Source organism: Moschus berezovskii, chromosome 1 (genome assembly GCF_049115385.1).
Source record: "Moschus berezovskii isolate FMDL1 chromosome 1, NW_MosBer_1.0, whole genome shotgun sequence".
Classification (NCBI taxonomy): Eukaryota; Metazoa; Chordata; class Mammalia; order Artiodactyla; family Moschidae; genus Moschus; species Moschus berezovskii.
The window spans coordinates 74432271-74456771 of NC_142460.1; the positions used below are offsets into that span (position 1 = coordinate 74432271).

At 37.3% G+C, this 24501-nt stretch overlaps 1 protein-coding gene across 8 annotated transcripts in view; it reads left to right on the forward strand.

Annotated features, from left to right (window-relative positions):
* DZIP3 (DAZ interacting zinc finger protein 3) overlaps nt 1–24501 on the forward strand; it is a 127194-nt gene that overhangs the window by 91793 nt on the left and 10900 nt on the right. For 7 of the 8 annotated variants that reach the window (XM_055420344.2, XM_055420053.2, XM_055420510.2 and 4 more), the window contains 9 exons: nt 2458–2623; nt 4403–4498; nt 4620–4747; nt 7136–7204; nt 9596–9692; nt 11110–11213; nt 12995–13082; nt 15839–15940; nt 23953–24078. In XM_055420344.2, coding sequence (XP_055276319.2) covers nt 2458–2623; nt 4403–4498; nt 4620–4747; nt 7136–7204; nt 9596–9692; nt 11110–11213; nt 12995–13082; nt 15839–15940; nt 23953–24078 — 976 coding nt within the window. The remainder of the gene's footprint in view (nt 1–2457; nt 2624–4402; nt 4499–4619; nt 4748–7135; nt 7205–9595; nt 9693–11109; nt 11214–12994; nt 13083–15838; nt 15941–23952; nt 24079–24501) is intronic. The other variant, XM_055420431.2, reaches the window with a different exon arrangement.

Consider the following 24501-nt stretch of genomic DNA (forward strand, 5'->3'; position numbering starts at 1 on the left):
GCTCAGCTGAGATTATATTACCTCCACTAGCTTTGTTCCTAGTAATGCTTCCTAAAGCCCACTTGATTTCACATTCCTAGATGTCTGGCTCTAGGTGAGTGATCATACCATCATGGTTATCGGGGTCATTAAGATATTTTTTGCGTAGTTTTTCTGTGTATTCTTGCCACCATCTCTTAGTCTCTTCTGCTTCTGTTAGATCTTTATCGTTTCTATCCTTTATCATACCCATCCTTACGTGAAATGTTCCCTTAATATCTCCAATTTTCTTGAAGAGATATCTAGGCTTTCCCATTATGTTGTTTTCCTCCATTTCTTTGCACTGTTCATTTAAGAAGGCCTTCTTACCTCTCTTTGCTATTCTCTGGAACTCTGCCTTCAGTTGAGTCTACCTTTCCCTTTCTCCCTTGCCTTTTACTCCCTTTTCCTCAGCTGTTTGGAAAGCTTCCTCAGACAGCACTTTGTCTTCCTGCATATCTTTTTCTTTGGGGTGGTTTGCTCATGGCCTCCCGTACAGTGTTACAGATCTCTGTTCATAGTTCCTCAGGCATCAGGTCTACCAGATCTAACCCCTTCAATCTTTCCATTACCTCCACTGTATACTCATAAAGGATGGTCTGGGTCATACCTGAATGGCCTCATAGTTTTCCCTACTTTCTTCAATTTAAGACTGAATTTGGCAATAAGGAGCTCATGATCTGAGCCACAGTCAGCTCCAGGTCTTGTTTTTACCGACTGTATAGAACTTCTTCTTCTTTGCTACAAAAAAAACATAATTAGTTTGATTTCGTTATTGACCATCTGGTGATGTCCATGTGTGAAGCTGTCTCTTGGGTTGTTGGAAAAGAGTGTTTGCTGTGACCAGTGGAAAAGTAAGTTTATGTCTAGATACCATAAATGTAAATTATTAAAGAATGAAACAGTATAATCAGACATTTTGCATATTTTGACTTACACCATAGACCCAAATCTGGATGATTATCAAATCACCCAGGGAACTTTGTTTTAAATGAAAAATTTCAAAACACACAAAAGTAAAGAGAATAATAACAACGTATCTACATTTGTAGGTATACCTATCATCCTGATTTTACAGTTTTCATTGTTTTTCCACATTTGCTTCATTCTTCCCTTCACATTTATATTTTGAGTGTTTTCAGTCTCAAAACTGTATAATTTTATCTATACATGCTTCAGTTTGCATCTCTTTAATAGAAGAATATTTTCCTATATTATCACAATGCTATTATCATACTTTAAAAATTTAGAAGTAACCTTTTTTAGCTTTTCAAATGTATAAACTCATATTTTTGCATCTGTTGTGGTTTCAGGAAGAATATAAATTTTTAAAAACTGTTGAAGTAATATGGAAAACTGAGTTTTGGAACTGTGGTCTAAACAAGTAATTTATTTCATTGAACTTTCCAAAATGTTTGAGTTAGTCTAGAATACTTGAGTGATATGTAATGACTGTTCTATTGTGTTTTACAAGTTATTCTACTAGCATAATATGTCCTTTTTTCTAGATCTCATTGACCTAAAATAAGTACTAATGCATCTATTTTCTTTCTATTCACTAATGAAGTCAAGTAATTTATATCATGCTATATGTAAAAGTACTATTTCTTGTTATTATTATAATTTAACTTATTAAATATGTTACATATTATATATATAACATATATATAATATAACATAATATATATATACAACAAATATATATAACATATTATAATAACTATGTTATTATTCAGTGAGATTAGGAAGGAAGTTCATAGCTACTAAATAGTAGGCCAACTGAAATGATACTAGCATGCATTTAAATTTTAGACATAGGTATAAAATAAGTTAATTGCCATTGTACTTATAGTATTTCCTTTCTTTTCTCAGTGGTTTCTAGTTACTGAAATTCATTATCACTACTGTTTTTGGGTTTTTTTTAAATAAAATATTGTTACCAAAAAAAAAAAATCCCTGTTACAAAACAAACCTCCGTCTTAAATCTGCTTTATATATGTTACTATTCAGAGCCCTCTATTTAAATGTACATGAGACCTAAGCACTGAAGTTGATTAAACCAACCTGCCTGTCAGGAATGCTGTAATGATTAAATAATATAGCAGATGTGGAAATGCTTGTCAATATTTCCCAAAGTATTGTTTCTCAAAGTAACTGATGTTCATAGTTACAACTTGAAAAATGAACTCCACGGTCTCATAATTCTTAGAAGCCCTACTATGAACAGAATAGGTACCTCAATTGACTGCTATCTCAAATATGCTAAAATTTATTGTGAGTCTTCAAAAGAAATACACGGTATCGGCACTGTCCAAACTTTGAACCTTTCTGATCTAAGCATCTCATGAGACCAGTACAATATTAATTTGGGAAATAATGGCTTAGATGAAAAACACTATACAGTTATAAAAGGTCACATTGGTTATGTCACCACTGTAGCCCAAATATGATAGGAAAGGAAGAGCAGTTGAAGAAAGAACAAGCAAATCTGTATGCAGTCAGTAGATTTATGAAAGATGATGCAAGCAGTGTTCAAGAAGATTCTCCGACTGAAGACAAGTTCTATAGTCTGGATGAATTGCATATTCTGGACATGATAGAGCAGGTAAGCCTGATTGGAGAGGGTACAGCCCTGCCTTCCTTCTTCCAGAATAATTGTTAACCATTTTCTCCCCATGACTCTTTGAACATCATATTAACCTAGTGGTTTATGTTGTGTTTGTGAGGAAAAAGAAAAAGTAGGAAAGGAGGGACAGAGGGATGACTGACATAAAAAAGAACTCTAGGAACTAGAAACTCTTCACTTTAGTCCTCAAGTCATTTCCTGGTTTTAAGTATTGGGCAGAGTTGATTACAAATGCATACCTTATAAAGAGTTTTCAAATAACACAAGGAAGAAAAAATACCCTAGCATAATCCCACTGGATTAAATTTCATTAGGAAAATAGCTTTATAAAACAAAGCTACTTTCACTTTTTAGATAATTAAACTTGGCTGTTACAATGAAATATCTACAAAAATATTAATAACGACACTTTTTGGGGTTCCTTTCCTGTTAGTAGTCAGTGCTGGGGACGACATACATATATGAAGGTGCACATGAACATGATCTAGGTGCTCAAAAGAGCACTTAATGAGACAAAACTATGAAAGCTTTTTTTTTAAAAAAAACAAACATAGGATTTACTTACCCATGAGAATTTTATACTGAGATAATTTTATGATAACCTGTTCCAGGGTTTAAGTATAATAATATATAGTATATATATATATTATATTATTATATATAGTATCAATAATATTGATTGTCTAAGGAAACAGTGCAAATGATTCTCTAATAGTACATTAGTATGATTGTCACATCTTTCTGTCTCCTTTCCAATTAAAATACATAAAGTTTAACTGAAATGACATATTTTAGGCTTTGGATGTCACACTAAAGTTTAAATGTGGGGTCTTTAGTTTTCATTCAACAGCTATGAGAACTCAAAAATAGAATCAAAATGTCACACACATTTTGAAAAATGTTTGTTCATTCATTTATTCAGAAAGCACTTAGTACCTAATTTGTGTCAAGAGGTATGCCAAGATATGGTTCCTGTGATGATAGTGTTTATAATCCAGTGGAGAAATTGAACATTAACCTAAGGTGATAATTCCTGAGGTAATAATTGGTACTTGTGCAATCAAGATTGCCTGAGTTAGAATTCTGGCTCTTTCACTTACTGTGTGACCTTGGGCAAGTTACCTAGTTTTATCATCTCTAAAACAGAAATATCGAGTACCTACTTCATATGATCTCGTGACAACAAAAGCATTACGAAAAAAACTTTAAAAATGGTGAGCTTGCAGATAACATTATCCAATAGTAGCAGCAGTAGACAAGTAACTCTGGTATTGTTCAGTGAATGCTGTAATTGGAGAGAGGTAGATGTATTTAAACTAATCAGAGAATGATGTTTGCATTGAAAGCTATAATGCATGAGTTAGCAACTTAAATATCCGCGCAATATCTAAAATAGTAGTGCTTTTCCTTTAAATAACTGTCATATTAAGTGGGTTTTTTTAAAGTTATTTATTTCTGTCTACGCTGGGTCTTTGTTGCTGTGTGGGTTTTTCTGTAGTTGTGGCAAGTGGGGGCTGCTCTCTAGTTGCGGTGTGCATGCGTCTCATTGCGGTGGCTTCTCTGGTTGTGGAGCACAGGCCCCACAGTTGTGGCACACAGGCTTAGTTGCTCCACAGCATATAGGATCTTCCAGGAGAGGGACTGAACCCGTGGCACCTATATTTGTAGGTAGATTCTTTACCACTGAGCCACAAGGGAAGCCCCTAAGTGCTTTTTTAAAGAGAAAAATAAAGCATTCATATTCCATTTGCTCAATAGGGCTCAACCAACAAGGTAACTACAGAATATGGAGAAACTGAGAAGGAAAAGCTCACTCGACAACAGCAGCTTTGTAAATTGCACTATCAATGTGAAGTAAGTACTTTTGCCCTTAAATCTGAGGCAAGTTAGAGAGAGTTTTTGGAGTCCAATTTTTTTCTTTAAATTTCTGAAGACTTAAACAAAATTAGTTGAAATAATGCTTTTCATTAATTAGGATTTCAGAAGACAGTTGAAAACAGTGACTTTGTGGTGGCAAGAAAACCAAATGCAGATTAAAAAGAAAGATAAAATCATCGCGTCTCTTAACCAACAAGTGGCTTTTGTAATCAGTAAGATGTCCAAGTAAGTGCAAATCTGTTGATAGAAGAAAATCCTGTGTTAAAAGATAATTCCTATGTAGCCACTAGGTGGCATTGTGACTGCACATTAGGAACTGCCAACCACAAGGACTGCACTTGGTTAAAAACCCACTGTTATTTGCCTTGCCAGCTGGATTGAGAAATAAGCAACTGCTCACTCTATATATCAAGCTTTTCATATATTGGCTGAATAAGTGTGAAGATAATAGAATTACATGAGAACGATAATTAACTTTCAGGTCATGGCTCTAATTTGTAAAAATGTGACTAATGATTGGCTAGTTTATAGCATATGAGAATTAAATTCCTCAAAGACATCACTGACTCACTTTTATACTTTTTAATGTTGGTTTCTGAGAGTATTTGTGTTTTAAGCACAAGATATTGAAAACAAATCAAATTCCTGGAGAATCTTTTCTCCTCTATCAATCTCATATCTCTTACAACCTTAAGTATTAAATACCTAAGACTAAAAATTCTGATTAATATGGAAGATTAGTATCCTGCTCCATTGTTTTTAATCTAGCCACTGCCTCAAACCACTATTGGGTGAAATAGTAGTATAATTTGTAACATATTATTTTGATAAACAGTGATACCACAAAACACCAATCATTCATGATGTCTGATTTGAAATCCACTGCAATTCCTAGTGGAGAAGGCAATGGCAACCCACTCCAGTACTCTTGCCTGGAAAATCAGATGGGCGAAGGAGCCTGGTAGGCTGCCGTCCATGGGGTGGCAAAGAGTCGGACACAACTGAGTGACTTCACTTTCACTTTTCACTTTCATGCATTGGAGAAGGAAATGGCAACCCACTCCAGTGTTCTTGCCTGGAGAATCCCAGGGATGGGAGAACCTGGTGGGCTGCCATCTGTGGGGTCACACAGAGTCAGACACGACTGCAGCAACTTAGCAGAAGCAGCAGTTCCTCGACTGCTAATAAGGAAAATAGGTTCTAGGGAGTACCTCAGTGTAAGGAATCCATGATAGAACAGTCTTTGGGACTCTGAGGGAGAGGGTGAAGGTGGGATGATTTGGGAGAATGGCATTGTAGCATGTATATTATCATATGTGAAATGAATCACCAGTCCAGGTTCGACCCATGATACAGGATGCTTGGGGCTGGTGCACGGGGATGACCTGGAGGGAGGATATGGGGAAGAGGGAGGTGGGAGGGGGGTTCAAGAGGGGGAACACATGTACACCCGGGGCGGATTTGTGTCAATGTATGGCGAAACAAACCAATATATTAATTTAAATTAAGTTGCCTCCAATTAAAAAAAAAGGAAAATTGGAAAAATACTTGAGAAAGATTTTGGTCTTAAATTTTCTCCCACATATCATTCAACCTGAAGGGGTTTTAAGGAAGAACAAGATGCTATACCTCTGGCAACATGATATCACTTACAAACACTCTCAGGTTTGTGGGCCTAAAATAACTGGGGCAAACTAAACTGGCTGACATCACTTAAGAAACCATACTTCAGGATTCAAAACTTTGTCATTTAACCTGGAAGGTAATGACCAATCCATGAATATGTTACATAGCATCAGAGATCAGAAAAGCAATGCCACCCATGCAGCTGCCCTTCTCCTTCACTATCTGAGATATTCCTCTTCAATTCTGATACCTTACCCAGTGTAAACAACCAGTTATAAAAAGCTGAGTCCATCAAATTCTCTAATCAAGTGTTCTCATGAAAAATTCTAGCTTGTGTGTTCATTGTGTGAGGACATCAAACATTTATCAAGTTCCCACGGTGTGCAATTATGTAAGGACATGTAAAAGATGCCAAGATGTATCAGATATTAACTGTGAGCTTCTGGAAAATATAGATTAATATGAGAGGATTAAAATTACATACAATAGAGGGACCACCACTTCACCAACAGGTAGTAGCTTCTTGACTTGAAAGTCCTCCTTAAAACTAAAACACCCTGGATAGAACACAGCAAATATAGGAAGACTCTGAAAGGTAGAAGAAGAAAGGTGACCATCTAGAAAACTTGGGACTTGAAGAATTATGTGACAGTGATTTTTCTTATTGCCTTCCATGTATACTGGACAGGACACTGCAGAAGCCTCCAACATGGAATTGCTAGTAAGCACAGGGGAGGGGGGCACTAAAGTCCCAAGAAAAGTCTGTTCCCTTTAACCAAATGATGAGGGAAAGGAAGATAGAATAACATGAAACCTTTTTGGCACTACAGATTTATTCCAGCCAAACACCAGTAGCTCCACACCACCCGCTGGACACAGGTGCTGCACTCTGACAAAACATGGACATGGTTCTTCCTCAGCTACAAATAGAATTGTTCTATTAATGACAAATGATTTCTAACATTTTATGGCGTTCTTTCTTCTTAGATTACAGCGTCAGAGCCATGCTAAAGATAATGAAATCAAGAACCTTAAAGAGCAACTTTCTATGAAAAGGTAACAAATAGCTGGTCCTACAATAGACTACTGTCAGAGACTAGGGCTTATGAGTTCTTTTCTCTTCATTGCAATCGTACTGCTATCTGTGACTGCTTTATGAAACTGGCTAAGTTTTGTTCTGATTCATACTTTTTTATAATTGTTGTTTTGAGATCTAATTCATATAGAATAAGATTCACCCTGTTAAAGTATGCAGTTACTTGATTTTTAGTATATTCACAGAGGATTACAACCATCACCACTAGCCAATTCCAGGACATTATTATCACCCTAAAAAGAAACCCTGGATCCATTAGAAATCACTGATTCTCTTTCCTCCCAGCTTCTAGCAACCACTAGTCTTTTTTTTTTTTGGTCTGGACATTTCATATAAATGGAGTCATATAGTACATGCCTCTTCTGATTAACTTCTTTCACTTAACATGATGTTTTCAAGGTTCATCCATATTGTATCAGGTATCAGTACTCATTCCTTTTTTATGGACAAATAATGTTCCATATATGGATATACCACATTTTTAATCAGTTGATGGACATGTTGTTTGTTTCCAATTTTTTACTATTATCAGTAATGCTATTATGACTATTTGTATACAAATTTTTGTGTGGACATATGCTTTTAGTTCTCTTGGGTATATACCTAAGAGTAGACTTGGTAAGGCATGCAGTAAGCTCTGTGTTTAACTTTTGGAGGAACTGCCAAACTGTCTTCTAAGTGACTGTACCATTTTACAATCCCACCAGCAATGTATGAGTATTTTGATTCTCTACCATTCTCACCAATACTTATGTTATCTGTTTTTGTTTCACCCATCATAGTATTTGTGAAGTGGTATGTATCTTTATGGTTTTTATTTGCATTTTCCTAATAATTATCTTTTAATGTGCTTACTATTTGTGTATCTTCTTGGAGAAATGTCCGTTTACTTCCTTTGAATATTTTTAATATTAGATTGTTTCTCTTTCACTGGGCTTCCCTAGTGGCTTAGTTGGTATAGAATCTTCCTGCAATGCAGGAGACCTGGGTTTGATCCCTGAGTCAGGAAGATCCTGGGTCAGGAGAAGAAACTGGCAACCCACTCCAGTACTCTTTCCTGGAGAATTCCATGGACAGAGGAGCCAGGCAAGCTGCAGTCCATGGGATCGCAGTTGGACATGACTGTGATTGACTTTCACTTTCACTTTTTTCTCTCTTAACTATTGACTTTTAAGAGTTCTTTGTATATTCTGGACACAAGTTCCTTGTCAGATACATGATTTTCAAATATTTTCTTCCATTCTGTGAGTTGTGTTTTTACTTCCTTGATGATGTCCTTTGAAGCACAGTTAATTTTGATGAAATCCAATTTATTTTTTTCTCTCATAGGCAAAATTTTCACAGCATTCAATGGCATTATAATTCCTTTTTGTTGACTCTTTCCATATTTTATAATTTTTCCCCTCAAAATACTCTGGCCTTAATGGATATTAGCAACATATTGTTTTATCAAGCTTCTCATAAATGTTTGTCAGGTATTGTCAGGTATTCAGGCATCCAGATGTTTCTAATAATAAAACATTGAGGAAAGTCTTGTGAAAAAGTTCCTATTACAATGCTATATGTTCAATTAAATGCTTTCATTGGGAACATAATTTGGTATGTATGGTCTAGTGTTCTGGGGCTCAAGTGTAGGAAGTTGAAATGGTTTAGGAAAAAGAGAAACTTCATAGGTAGCCATTTTCCATAATGTCCTTCGTAAATAATATCCTTATCAGCACCTCCTCCTCTCTTTCTCAACCTACAGGAATTGTTTTCATTCTGAGTTACTGAATATGAGCACTGAAATAACCAGTAAAATATTTTAATACAGTGATGTAGCTTTATTACAGGGGTGGTTGCTATTGTTATAAAAAGGCTTGTAGAAATTTTATTTGATGTAAAATTTGTTAATAATAATAGTTTATACTTACTTAGTACTTAATATTTGCCAGATGCAAGTACTTTATATATATTATCTGAATGAATGTTTCACAACAACTCGTTGAGGTAAGTAATGTAATTTTCTCCATTTTTCTTTGTGAGGAAACTGAGGTATAGAGAAGTAACTTGTTCATGGTTTCACATTTAATAAGTTGTGAAGGTCAGATTCATCTTCAGATAGCTTGATTTCAGAGCCAAGTTTTAAATCATAACCTCTGTACTGGTAACTTTAAACCTTCCACACTCACGATAGAAAAGGATAACACTAAGGGTTAAGGAGTGTCTCTTCTTGCTTCTATGTGCCGTGTACTTTTCAGGAAATCATTTCCTATTCATTGAATAGCTTGTATCTGTGTGCTTCCTGAATAAGGTGGAAGAGTCTGACCTTGCTGCAATGTTACTGACTCTTTAATTATCATATATTTCAGATCTCAGTGGGAAATGGAGAAGCATAATCTGGAAAGCACAATTAAAACATACTTAAACAAACTGAATGCGGAAACTAGCAGGGCTTTAACAGCTGAGGTAAAAAAATAGAGATGGCGTTGGGGAGGGAAGTTTTCCTTGTGTACTAGTATACTAAAGAATTTTGAAAAGACTGTTTTTTGAATAAACAGAATTAAGACATCTGAGGACCAGCCAGAAAAACACAGTTCAAACTCTTGTGCTTTTCTTTTGACTCATTGGCGTTTTGTGTGTTTACTTGAAGGTTGATGATCTTATGTTGTTTTCCCCCAAATGATTTCACGAAATTGGTTTGCTTCAGTATATATATCATACTGATTTTGAAAAATTCTCATTAAACCAGGTGACTAAGCCAAATGTCTAAGAATAATATGTCACTGCCGCTATAATAAATACTTTCTTTGCTGTTTAACTATATAGATATTTCAAAACCACACACACACCGTACAGTCCAATCAAAAACTAACTTACCTCTTCCCCTAGAAAGTCATCCAGTCTCTCCTAAGTTATTTTTGAACACTACAGCTAGGATTTCTCAAAAGAAATGCGATTTTATGTATGTGTGTAATTTTTATTTGTAGATAACCAATCTTGATATACAATAAAATTCAAATTTTTGGAGAGCTCATTGACATTAAAATCATCGCAAACCTTCTCACCTTTGTCGTGGGTAAGGTCTATTTATAACAGAGTACTCTGAAATCCAGAGCTCAACAATCAAGGGTTGATATCTGCACCAAAAATCCTTGAAGAGTGATGTATTGAAGTATTAAATTCAACTGGGGCAAGAAAACAACCTCAGATTACCTTAAGAACTCGTTTGTAGACTTTTTCACTGCTTTTAATTGGAAAGTTTATACTTCGATTATTAATTTTAGAAACACTTAATGCTGTCCAAGAGTATAGTAAGCTACATTCAGTGAATATTGAGTGATCCATAGAAAAAAACAAAGGCCAAATGACCATGCATCAATAATACTTGAAGAGACATCAGACTAGATGACCTCCAAGCCCCATTTGGTCGGCATAGTCCTATATGGTCTCATTGTTTTCTTACTCCTTAATCAATTCAAAAAAGATCAAATAGCAGGACTTCTTTTGAGTGTTCTTAAACTTTGCTGCATAATCTGAGAGCTTTAAAAAACCCCATTTACCAGGCTGCACCTAGAATCAATTACATTAGAATCTCTGGAACCAAAGCAATTTTTTAAAGTTTCTGAGATGATCCCCCATTGCATATGCAAGTTTGAAAACTAATGTTCTAAAATGTTTACCATCCAAGTAACTTTTGAATAAAAATAGTAGAACTTAAGGATTGATCAAAGAGCTTTAATGTGTTATGGTCAGGAAAAAGACTCAGGTGCTTTAGAAGAAATTTTTTAAAATAGCTTTAAATTTATTTGAAATGTTTGAAGAAAAATGTGTTCTTCTATAAGGACACCTTTCACTTCTTTCTCTTTCTCTCAAAAATCTGTAGGTATATTTCTTACAGTGTCGTAGAGATTTTGGTTTGCTTCATCTGGAGCAGACTGAAAAGGAATGCCTCAGTCAGCTTGCCAGGGCGACTCATATGGCAGCAAGGTAACCTCTCCCTCTTCCTTAATGTGTCTTGAGCTCTGAGATCTCACAGGTGGCTCCAAAGTTGAACATAATCTGTGTTGTGTTTTACATATATGACATCAGAATCTTTGGAATAAAAAAAAAAAAATGGCTTCTTGAATGAAGAAGCCATTTTTTTAAAAACCTCAGATGTCATTTAATCACTTTGAGCTTTTACTTTGTTGCTCCTGCTGTAGCACGGAGAAGTCTGTAAGGGCAGTAATAGCTGCTAGCAGATTTTTCCCTTCCTCTACAATGAAGCAGATCAAAAGTCTCAGTCAGAGGCATGCATAAAGACCAGATGTTTACAAAACAAGTGAATTCCAACTGGAAAACTTTTTCTAATTCTTTTCTCTTAATGCTTGATTTTAAATGCCTTTGGAAAAATACACTGAGGGAAAATCAGCATTAATACCTAAAACTGTGTTAAAGGCAGTTTGCTACTCTGCTACAAATGAATGGTTTTCAAATTTTGGGCAGGTTGCATGGGATTCTTCTTCAATTTGTAATTTTACCAGGTACACCTTTAAACTTAAGGAATTAATTGAGTTAAAAATCTCTGGGACCAATGCATCACTATTTTTAATGATGATTTCAATATAATCATCATTATTCTTCAATTCTGAAGAATCAGAATCTGATGTTTAACAAGATTCCTAGTATATACTGATGTATGTTCAGGTCAGGGAAGCACTGTTATAAGTGATCAGTCTGTCTTTTCTTCCTCGAGGGGGAAATGATGCTCTGTAAATTAGAATATTATCAAGCTTCTTTGTATGAGATAATCTCAGTGATAACTTGTTAGGCTCTTTTAAAGTTGTTGTGCTGGGTGATTCTGGGGTGGGGATGTTACAACAGATAGAACCTTCTGAAAGGCCACATGAAATCTCTCTTCTAGAGATACCAGACCCTAAACACCTTAAAACTGTTTTACATAAGTCATTCGGTGGGCTGCTTGGCAGAGCTGCTGTGTCTGTGCAATTTATACATTTTATAGAGACAGCAATCTATAATTCATCCTTGCAAAGGAGGTACTTCTTTATTATTTGCCTTTTTGTAGGGAATATCTTTTTCTAATTTACAAGAGAGATTTATAGGCCAACCATGGCCCTGTGATGTCAAGGTTAATGTGCAAATAGTCCAAAACCTACTTCCAAGATGAATTAACATCTTTGAGATTGCTCGTGCACTGAGTGCCAAGTCACTTCAGTCATGTCCCATGACTCTGCCCTATAGCCCGCCCGGCTCCTCTGTCCATGGGATTCTCCAGGCAAGAATACTGGTGTGGGTTGCCATCCCTTCCTCCAGGGGATCTTCCCAACCCAGGGATCGAATCTGCATCTCTTATATCTTCTGCATTGGCAGGTGGGTTCTTTACCCACCTAGGAAACCAAACTAGATGGCTAGGGCAATTTCCCTACTTGGTCTTCTTTGCCTGCCTTCAGTGGAGGGATTCCTGAACAAAGGTTTTATAGTATGTCCTAAAAAATATTGCCAAGATAGAAAAAACTTAGTGTTCTGGAAACAGAGGTTATATCCACTGTTTAAAAAAAGAAATCTTGTCTTTATTTCCTAGTCTTTTCTTAAAACTTTTAATAACAAGTCGTTCCATACAACTTTCTTCCCATTTGAGGCAACTAGTGATAGAGGTAATTTTGTTGTTTTGTTTTATTTACATAAATACTAGGGAACATAATAGAAACTTTTGGAAATCTAAGTGGCATTTACAAAGAGCTTTCTCTGTGTTTCCATTTTTGTACCAGCAACCTAAAATCACTTCAATTAAAGGCTGCAGTAGACACTTGGAATGCCATTGTGACAGATGTTAGAAACAAGATTGCATTCCTCAGGGTAAGTCATGAAGTATTTAGAGTAAATTGACTCAATGGTGTAGATGGTATACACTTAAAAAAAAAATCTAGTGTTAAAAACAATTGGAAGAAAAGCTATGACAAACCTGGTGATGGTTTAGTCAGTAAGTCATGTCTGACTCTTGCAACCTCGTGTACAGTAGGTTGCCAAGCTCCTCTGTCGATAGGATTCTCCAGGCAAGAATACTGGAGTGGGTTGCCATTTCCTTCTCCAGGGGGTCTTCTGGACCCAGGAATTGAACCTGGGTCTCCTGCATTGCAGGCAGATTCTTTACTGACTGAGCTATGAGGGAAGTCCTAGACAGTGTATTAAAAAGCAGAGATATCACTTTGCCAACAAAGGTCCGTATAGTCAAAGTTATGATTTTTCCAGTAGCCTTGTACGGATGTGAGAGCTGGGCTGTAAAGAAGGCTAAGTGCTGAAGAATTGATGCTGGAGAAGACTATTGAGAGTCACTTGGACAGCAAGGAGAGCAAATCAGTCAATTCTAAAGGAAATCAACCCTGAATGTTCATTGGAAGGACTGATGCTGAAGCTGAAGCTCCAATATTTTGGCCACCTGTTTCGAAGAGCCAACTCATTGGAAAAGACCCTGATGCTGGGAAAGATTGAGGGCAGGAGGTGAAGGGGACAGCAGAGGATGAGGTAGTTGGATGTCATCATTGACTCAATAGACATGAGTTTGCGCAAACTCTGGGAAATAATGAAGGACAGTGGAGCCTGGTATGCTGCAGTCCATGGGGTCACAAAGAGTTGGACATGACTGAATAACAACAAAAATTTAAGGAAAACATGTTTTCTCACTGCAGTTATTAAAGTATGCCTTTTTGAGGTTTGATTACTTCCACGTAGTTGATTGTAGATAGCATCCTAACTCTCACACGTCTTCTTTCAGGTTCTTGGTTTAGTAAATGGTACATTCAAAAATTGTGCCTCACACTTAATTTTCCTAGAATTCCAAAGCTAACTGTGCTCCAATCATAAGGGAATGCTTTAACTTTAACAGAGTAATTATGTGTTTATAGAATTAAAAGGAAGGTCAAGAATACCTGTATTAGTTTTCAGTGTTAAACTTTTTTGTATTAATAATTACTCCCTAGTGCAAAGTAATAAATTCTTAATTATTCATGTAATAGAATTAGGACTGTGCTAAAGGTAATCTGTGAAGAGGTAAACCACTGAATATTTATTAGTTTATTCATTTGTAGAATAATTTCATATTTTTATCTTAAAGTTGATATATAATGTTGATTGTTTTGTGATTCCACAATACTGCAGGGAAAACAATGACATTCAGTTATAAAGAGCTGTCTCAAAGCACTATCTACTTGTCTAGCTTTGTCCTTGGTGATCTTCCCTGTTTCTTTCCTGGATTCTTTCATCCTCAGCTTTTAGTGATGCTTAGCTTTTTTATTGGGTTTATTAAAAGTTCTGACCTCAAAAGATCTGCCCTTTGTTCTCTATCATTGTTTCCTTCTAAGAACATGTCCTGTACATGAAAGTTTCTAAATGTTTTAAGACTTTTTCTTTCCACTCTTGTGGGTTGTTTACAAAGTAAACAGATTACAAAGTAATATGAAAAGCAAAATGGGGACAATGCCAATAATCTAGAAAGTATGTTTTTAAACTTCAAGGTTGGGAGTCTTTCTTTTGGCAAAATCCAAGAGGAAAAATACAAAGCTATATGGGGAACTGGAGAAAGCTAACGGTATAAATATTAAGATTAAAAAAATGTGGACATTTAGTAAGTTTTTTCTGAACCTTCCCCTCCATTTCTAAAATGAACATTTACAAGTAGTTTTGGAGAAGACTCTTGAGAGTCCCTTGGACTGCAAGGAGATCCAGCCAGTCCATTCTAAAGGAAATCGGTCCTGGGTGTTCACTGGAAGGACTGATGCTAGAGCTGAAACTCCAATAATTTGGCCACCTCATGCGAAGAGTTGACTCACTGGAAAAGACTCTGATGCTGGGAGGGATTGGGGGCGGGAGGAGACGGGGACGACAGAGAATGAGATGGCTGAATGTTATCACTGACTCGATGGACATGAGTTTGAGTGAACTCCAAGAGTTGGTGATGGACAGGGAGGCCTGGCATGCTGTGTTTCATGGGGTCGCAAAGAGTTGGAGACGACTGAGTGACTGAACTGAACTGAACTGAAGGATTGGGGTCAAGAGGAGAAGGGGATGACAGAGAATGAGATGGCTGAATGTTATCACTGACTCGATGGACATGAGTTTGAGTGAACTCCGGGAGTTGGTGATAGACAGGGAGGCCTGGTGTGCTGTGATTCATGGGGTCTCAAAGAGTCGGACATGACTGAGCGACTGAACTGAACTGAAGCTGTTACAAATACTTTTTTCCCATATCGATCACCTAGTATATTATTTACATCTTCTTGATTTTTAGACATTGTTTACTTTAATCAGTGGTTACCATTTGGGGGCTAAAAATTATGGAAACACTGAGGAATTATCACAGAGATCTGTGAATTATGTGTCATTGTACCTTGTCACTCAATAGACACTGTTAAAGACACAGCTATTAGTATTTACATTTATGGAGAATGGTGTATAGAGTTGTTTTATGTCAAAAATTAGTTTTATATTATTTTTGGCGTACTAGATTGGGAATCACTAACCTGTGTTGTACTATTCAAAACTACATCAAGTATTTCCATATGCTATTCCTTTGAAGTTGATTTTGCTGTAAAATATTGTTTCTCTTCTTCTATTAGACACAATACAATGAACAAATTAGCAAGGTGAAGCAAGGGTTTGCCTTGAGTACATTGCCTCCAATCCAGCTTCCTCCACCACCTCCCAGTCCTGAGATACTGGTAAGAAATACAGTTGACTCTTGAACAACACAAGGGTTGAGGGGTGCCAACCCCCCATGCAGTCAGGAATCTGGGTACTGCTCTACTCGAAAACAATGAATTCGATAAATGACTGCCCAAGTGCAGAAAGCTGAAACAGTTTGGATAGAATCATGACTCAAACCCTAGTTTTTTGATTCCATGTATCAAATGCAAACTTTCTCCGCATTTAAAGATCTAAAAAATGGAAATACAGGGACTATATTTGTTGAAAAAAATAGGCATTTAAATAGACCCACACAACTCAGACCTGTGTTGTTCAAGAATCAGTTGCATAACATTTTGAACCATCGCCATCCTCATCTTGATAAAATGGTGAGAACTGTAAGACATTGAATAAGCAGTACGTTCATGTGTCTTCAAAGTGGATAGGGCACATGTTGTGCATATCATTTGTAATTATGTCCATCCCTGTTGTATCATCTACAGATGGTATGGCTAGTTTGTTGGCTCAGCTGAGGCCAAGAGATAGGTTGTATTATTGGATTTTATTAATGTGTTTGATATCTAAAGAGGTAATGTGTGCTCATTCATCCTGTCAATCACATTTACATGGTGGGAGAAAACTGAAGAATACTCAGAATTGCCAATTGCCCTCAAATTACCACTAGACTACTGAAACCTCTTAGCATAATACCCTATCAGGCTGGACTTCAGTCCTCCACTTCCACTTCAGACTGTGTTTTCTTAATTTTTATCTTCTATTCTTACCTTTTAATATCAAAGACAGCTTTCATTTAGGTCCCTTCCCTGATTGTGGCTAGGGATAAATGGGTCTTCATCAGACAAACTAATCTCTATGCCATACTATTTATATTAGCCTTCTGGGAAACATTATTGGGGGGGAAAAGTGAAACATAATACCTTAACCCAATAAACTCATACAGCTTTCCAAAAGACCTTTTGGAACAGAACCACTAGATGATAGCTTTTATTATGATAACAGATCTGAGGATAAGAAAAAAAAAGCTGTAATATATTTAGGGGTAGATCACTTCTGACATTAGCATTTCTGCTTGTAATAGAACTTTGAAAATATTATTTCTACAAATACTAGTTCAATATCTCAAAGAACTTAAAAATTATTAATATGCGAATTGTGTGGAGTTATACTGTGTTTCAAAAGCAGAATTTAGAGCTGAGAAAGTATTCTATGATACGCATGGGCCTTAGTTTAGAATGAGAGGATTGCCTTTAATATTTTTGATTAGTTCAAGTCTTACAGGAACTTTGTATTATGGATATTTTTATTCTAGGCTTTGAACAACATCCTTCCCAATGCTTCTGATAAGGAATGTGTTGCATAGATGACAAATCCCAGATTCCCTTTAGTTCTATGGGAAGTAACATGGTAGGATTTCTAGAAACCCTGTTGCCTTCTGCCTGTATTCAAACTGCTGCCTGTAGCTCGTAGTTAAACTCTCCCATGACTCTCAACATAAAATGTCTCCAGAGACTTGGAAGCTAGATACAGAGTTGTTCTTTGGAATTTTCTGGAATCAGACTGGCATCAGCTGTCTGTGACAGCTATATATGACACTGTAACTGACAGACATTATCTAACCTTGACCTCTACATCTGCATCCTTTCAGAGACTTGCTTATGTCTAATGTGGCTTTCCCGATGTAGTCAAGGGCAAAAAACCACTGGCAGTTACGCTCAGTAAAATTCATAACTATCCTTTGCAAACATTTAAAAGGTGCATGTGTATCTTTTGTGCTTCCTAACGAGAGTCACTGCTGTGCAAACATTTAAGAGGTGCATGTATATCTGACGGAATGTGGTCCACTGGAGAAGGGAATGGCAAACCTTTTCAGTATTTTTGCCTTGAGAACCCCATGAAAAGTATGAAAAGGCAAAATGATAGGATACTGAAAGAGGAACTCCCAAGGTCGGTAGGTGCCCAGTATGCTACTGGAGATCAGTGGAGAAATAACTCCAGAAAGAATGAAGGTGGGGAGCCAAAGCAAAAACAATACCTAGTTGTGGATGTGACTGGTGATAGAAGTAAGGTCCGATGCTGTAAAGAGGAATATTGCATAGGAACCTGGAATGTTAGGTCCATGAATCAAGGCAAATTGGAAGTGGTCAAACAGGAGATGGCAACAGTGAATGTCAACATTCTAGGAATCAGCGAACTAAAATGGACTGGAATGGGTGAATTTAACTCAGATGACCATTATATCCACTACTGTGGGCAGGAATCCCTTAGAAGAAATGAAGTAGCCATCATGGTCAACAAAAGAGTCCAAAATTCAGTACCTGGATGCAATCTCAAAAATGACAGAATGATATCTGTTCATTTCCAAGGCAAACCACTCAATATCACAGTAATCCAAGCCTATGTCCAAACCAGTAATGCTGAAGAAGCTGAAGTTGAACAGTTCTATGAAGACCTACAAGACCTTTTAGAACACCCAAAAAAGATGTCCTTTTCATTATAGGGGACTGGAATGCAAAAGGAGGAAGTCAAGAAGCATCTGGAGTAACAGGCAAATTTGGCCTTGGAGTACGGAATGAAGCAGGGCAAAGGATAACAGAGCTTTGCCAAGAGAACGCACTGGTCATAGCAAACACCCCCTTCCAAAAACACAAGAGAAGAATCTACACATGGACATCACCAGATGGTCAACCCCGAAATCAGATTGATTATATTCTTTGTAGCCAAAGATGGAGAATCTCTATTCAGTCAGCAAAAACAAGACCAGGAGCAGACTATGGCCCAGATCATGATCTCCTTATTGCCAAATTCAGATCGAAATTGAAGAAAGTAGGGAAAACCACTAGACCATTCAGGTAAGACCTAAATCATATCCCTTATGATTATACAGTGGAAGTGAAAAATAGATTTAAGGAACTAGATCTGATAGAGTGCCTGATGAACTATGGACAGAGGTTCGTGACATTGTACAGGAGACAGAGACCAAGACCATCCCCATGGAAAAGAAATGCAAAAAAGCTAAATGGCTGTCTGAGAAGGCCTTACAAATAGCTGTGAAAAGAAGAGAAGGGAACAGCAAAGGAGAAAAGGAAAGATATAAGCATCTGAATGCAGAGTTCCAAAGAATAGCAAGGAGAGATAAGAAAGCTTTCCTGAGCAATCAGTGCAAAGAAATAGAGGAAAACAACAGAATGGGAAAGACTAGAGATCTCTTCAAGAAAATTAGAGATACCAAGGGAACATTTCATGCAAAGATGGACTCGATAAAGGACAGAAATGGTATGGTCCTAACAGAAGCAGAAGATATTAAGAAGAGTGGCAAGAATACACAGAAGAACTGTACAAAAAAGATCACAACCCAGATAATCATGATGGTGTGATCACTCACCTAGAGGCAGACATCCTGGAATGTGAAGTCAAGTGGGCCTTAGGAAGCATAAAGTGATGGAATTCCAGTTGAGCTATTTCAAATCCTGATAGATGATGCTGTGAAAGTGCTGCACTCAATATGCCAGCAAATTTAGAAAGCTCAGCACTGGCCACAGGATTGGAAAAGGTCAGTTTTCATTCCAATCCCAAAGAAAAGCAATGCCAAAGAATGCTCAAACTACCGCGCAGTTGCACTCATCTCACACGCTAGTAAAGTAATGCTCAAAATTCTCCAATCCAGGCTTCAGCAATACGTGAACTGTGAACTTCCAGATTTTCAAGCTGGTTTTAGAAGAGGCAGAGGAACCAGATATCAAATTGTGAACATCCGCTGGATCATCGAAAAAGCAAGAGAGTTCCAGAAAAACATCTATTTCTGCTTTATTGACTTTATATGCCAAAGCCTTTGACTGTGTGGATCACAATAAACTGTGGGAAATTCTGAAAGAGATGGGAATCCCAGACCACCTGACCTGCCTCTTGAGAAACCTATATGCAGGTCAGGAAGCAGCAGTTAGAACTGGACATGGAACAACAGACTGGTTCCAAATAGGAAAAGGAGTACGTCACGGCTGTATATTGTCACCCTGCTTATTTAATTTATATGCAGAGTACATCACGAGGAACGCTGGGCTGGAAGAAGCTCAAGCTGGAATCAAGATTGCTGGGAGAAATATCAATAACCTTAGATATGCAGATGATACCACCCTTATGGCAGAAAGTGGAGAGGAACAAAAAAGCCTCTTGATGAAAGTGAAAGAGGAGAGTGAAAAAGTTGGTTTAAAGGTCAACATTCAGAAAACTAAGATCATGGCATCTGGTCCCATCACTTCATGGCTAATAGATGGGGAAACAGTGGAAACAGTGGCTAACTTTATTTTTCTGGGTTCCAAAATCACTGCAGATGCTGATTGCAGCCATGAAATTAAAAGATGCTTACTCCTTGGAAGGAAAGTTATGACCAACCTAGACAGCATATTAAAAAGCAGAGACATTACTTTGCCAACCAAGGTCCTAGTCTAGTCAAGGCTATGGTTTTTCCCGTGGTTATGTATGGATGTGAGAGTTGGACTGTGAAGAAAGCTGAGTGCCGAAGAATTGATGCCTTTGAACTGTGGTGTTGGAGAAGACTCTTGAGAGTCCCTTGGACTGCAAGGAGATCTAATCAGTCCATCCTAAAGGAGATCAGTCCTGGGTGTTCATTGGAAGGACTGATGCTGAAGCTGAAACTCCAGTACTTTGGCCACCTCATGTGAAGAGTTGACTCATTGGAAAAGACTCTGATGCTGGGAGGGATTGGGGGCAGGAGGAGACGGGGACAACAGAGGATGAGATGGCTGGATGGCATAACCAACTCAATGCATATGAGTCTGAGTGAACTCCAGGAGTTGGTGATAGACAGGGAGGCCTGGCGTGCTGTGATTCATGGGTCACAAAGAATCGGACACCACTGAGCAACTGAACTGGACTGAACTCAACTGTGTATCTTTTGTGCTTCCTAACGAGAGTCACTGCTGTGCTTGATCAGAGTCACTTTAAGACTGTTGTGTTAAAGTATAGGCATTAGTGACCACTGGGGTCCAAAATCACTGCAGATGCTGATTGCAGCCATGAAATTAAAAGACGCTTACTCCTTGGAAGGAAAGTTATGACCAACCTAGATAGCATATTAAAAAGCAGAGGCATTAATTTGCAACCAAGGTCCGTCTAGTCAAGGCTATGGTTGAGTTGGACTGTGAAGAAAGATGAGTGCCAAAGAATTGATGCTTTTGAACTGTGGTGTTAGAAAAGACTCTTGAGAGTCCCTTGGGCTGCAAGGAGATCCAACCAGTCCATTCTAAAGGAGATCAGTCCTGGGTGTTCATTGGAAGGACTGATGCTAAAGCTGAAACTTCAATAATTTGGCCACCTCATGCGAAGAGTTGACTCACTGGAAAAGACCCTGATGCTAGGAGGGATTGGGGGCACGAGGAGAAGGGGACGACAGAGACTGAGATGGCTGGATGGCATCACTGACTCGATGGACATGAGTTTGAGTGAACTCCAGGAGTTGGTGATGGACAGGGAGGCCTGGGGTGCTGTGATTCATGGAGTCGCAAAGAGTTGGACACGACTGAGCGACTGAACTGAACTGATCATTAGTGGAACAGTTTGAAAGCACAGATGCTATAAATGTGACCATTCTTTCAGTATAAATTGAGGCGGTATTGTACAATGGGAATACACTAAACGTCTGTGTTCAGGTCCTAACTATGAAGAACAGTGTTGGTTTGGGGAAATTCAAGTGTCCCAGACTTATGTTTTTCTATTGACAAATCAAGAAATTGTCCTGGATAATATGATTACTAACATCTGTCTCTCTGAAATTCTAGTATTGTGAAGAATGGTCACCAGGCTTCAAATAAATATAGTGGTCTAACCTGAGAAGTCTGGAATAATGGGTACTCTTCCCAGTTTAACCCAGTATTTTTATGTGTTTCATTATATTTTATTTTTATACCCTGGCTGTCTAATTCTCAAAGTAATATTAGGTAATTGTCCTCAAAAAGAGCAGGACCACTGATTCAGAACCAGAACCATTTGTTATTTAAGAATTTTATATTATGAATATATTGAAACTTAATTAAAAATAGAATGATGAACCTCTGTGAACCCAAGAGCCATCTTCAACATCATAATCAACATTTTATCAATCTTGTTTCATGTTATTCCCTCCTTCCTCCCCACTAGAACATTTTAAAGTAAACCCTATATATCATATAATCTCATCCATTTATGGTTTTTCCCGTGGTCATGTATGGATGTGAGAGTTGGACTGTGAAGAAAGCTGATCGCCGAAGAATCGATGCTTTTGAACTGTGGTGTTGGAGAAGACTCTTGAGAGTCCCTTATACTGCAAGGAGATCCAACCAGTCCATCCTAAAGGAGATCAATCCTGGATGTTCATTGGAGGGACTGATGCTAAAGCTGAAACTGCAATACTTTGGCCACCTCATGTGACGAGTTGACTCACTGGAAAAGACTCTGATGCTGGGAAAGGTTGGGGGCGGGAGGAGAAGGGGACGACGGAGAATGAGATGGCTGGATGGCATCACCGACTCTGTGGACATGAGTTTGAGTGTACTCCTGGAGTTGGTGATGGACAGGGAGGCCTGGCGTGCTGTAATTCATGGGGTCACAGAGAGTCGGACACAACTGAGCGACTGAACTGAACTGAACTGAACTGATGCATTCCTAAAAGATGAAGACTCTTACTCTTATTGGCTATAATCACACCACCATTCTCCTAAGAAAATTATAATTTTTATATCTGATATTAAAATTTATATTTCCCCAACTGTTTCAAAAATGTCTTTTTCTTAACTAGATTAACAATACTTCCAATTTGGTTATAATTACCATTACTTTAAAAACCCTTATTTTTAAAAAAACAATCTAAACAAGGTTTATAATTTCATTTGGCTGATTATTTTTCTTTAAAGTTGTAATAGCTACCCAACACCTTCTGTCTTACTCATGTTGTTTGTTCGTTGAAAAACTAATTTCCTGTATTATTAATGTAACTGATTACATCTTTATGTGTCATTATACATGTTCTGCTATTTCCTATAAACTGATCATAGGTCTAGAGGGTTAAATTAGAATCAGATTCAGTATTTTTAGCAAGGTTACCTTATAGGTGATGAAATATATGCACATTAGAAGATACAGTATCTCTCATTTAGTGATATTAGGAATCAAGTGTCATTCTTGTCTCCATTATAAAGTTCCCATTAATTGTCACCTTTTTGGTTTCAGTATCATTACCTAAGAGCTATACTGATGTTTATTTTTTAAATTCAATAAATAGGTCAACTTCTACTTTATGCCAGTGCTAGACCTGGCACATAGTTGATGTCCCATAAACTTGTCCTCTTTTGTAGTCCAGCCAATAAAGTATCCAGCCCATTGGTAGATGCCAAGAAGGGCTAGCTTTCTATGAATCCCTGGGAAGTTCAGTAACATCCACAGGCATGTCTACAAGTCACTGTAGGAGGGTTTATCCCCCTGGCCCACCCTATTTTAGCTTTCTGCTATCCTTGAAACTAAACATAAGTTCAGAACTCCACCAGGTGGTAAAAGGTCCTTTCAATACATAATAGCAAAAGTAGTATTTTCTATAGACAACTTTCATTCTTTAGTGAATTTCTGAGTGTCAATATTGTTTATCAGTATGGAGAGTACTCACTGAGGAACTCCTTTGTACAGTCCTTTGCATTATTCCATTTGGCAGAGAACTTTATAGATCATCTAACCTCAACTCTTATTTTTATAGATTAATAACTTGGTGTCCAAGGCTACCCAGCGAGATGGAAAGAAAGTAGGACTAGAATCAAGTTCTCCTTTCTCTCTGTGCTCTTTAGTGTATTTTACTGCTCTCTGCTTTTTTCAAATATTCATATATTTAATTAGTGTTATAAGAGCACAGTTTCTAATATGTTTTGTATCTAGATTTCATACCAGTTTTCCTCCCCCCCCGAAAAGTTCATTGCTCTATGAGTTTATGTTATTGACTACGTAATCATGTGGGGGGTTTGTTTTTATTTTCTCTTTTCTATTTTAGATGCAGCAGTTCTTGGGAAGACCCATAGTGAAAGAATCTTTCTTTAGACCCATACTCAGTGTTCCTCAAATGCCTGCCGTTAGTTCTGGAATCGTCTCTGCAGCTGGTCAATCTAGATCTCCCTTGGTACAAAACCCTCTTGGTAGAATTGACATTAACTAGTCCATTGTCGCAGTAAACTCCCAGAATGAATGTGTTCTCTTTCTTCATTTATTTAATAAAGTAAATAATGATGATAATTGAATGACTATGTCCATGAAGCACTGTGTTAAGTACATTACATATATTAACTATTTCATTAAGTGATAATAGTTTAGTTTTTAGATACAAAGATAAATCTGATATTATAGTAGAGAATTCTTAGTTTTGCTTCTGAAAAAGACAGGGTGAGATTGGTAATTTTAAGAGACAGTTTATATTTAGCATGGTTGTTGGGTAGGGTGAAAAGCAAAGAAGCCAAGTCACATTATGCCACAAAGCAAAAGAAAAATTTTTTATACGTAGATAATATGTATATATTGTTGGACAGTAAATATCTATAAACAGGTA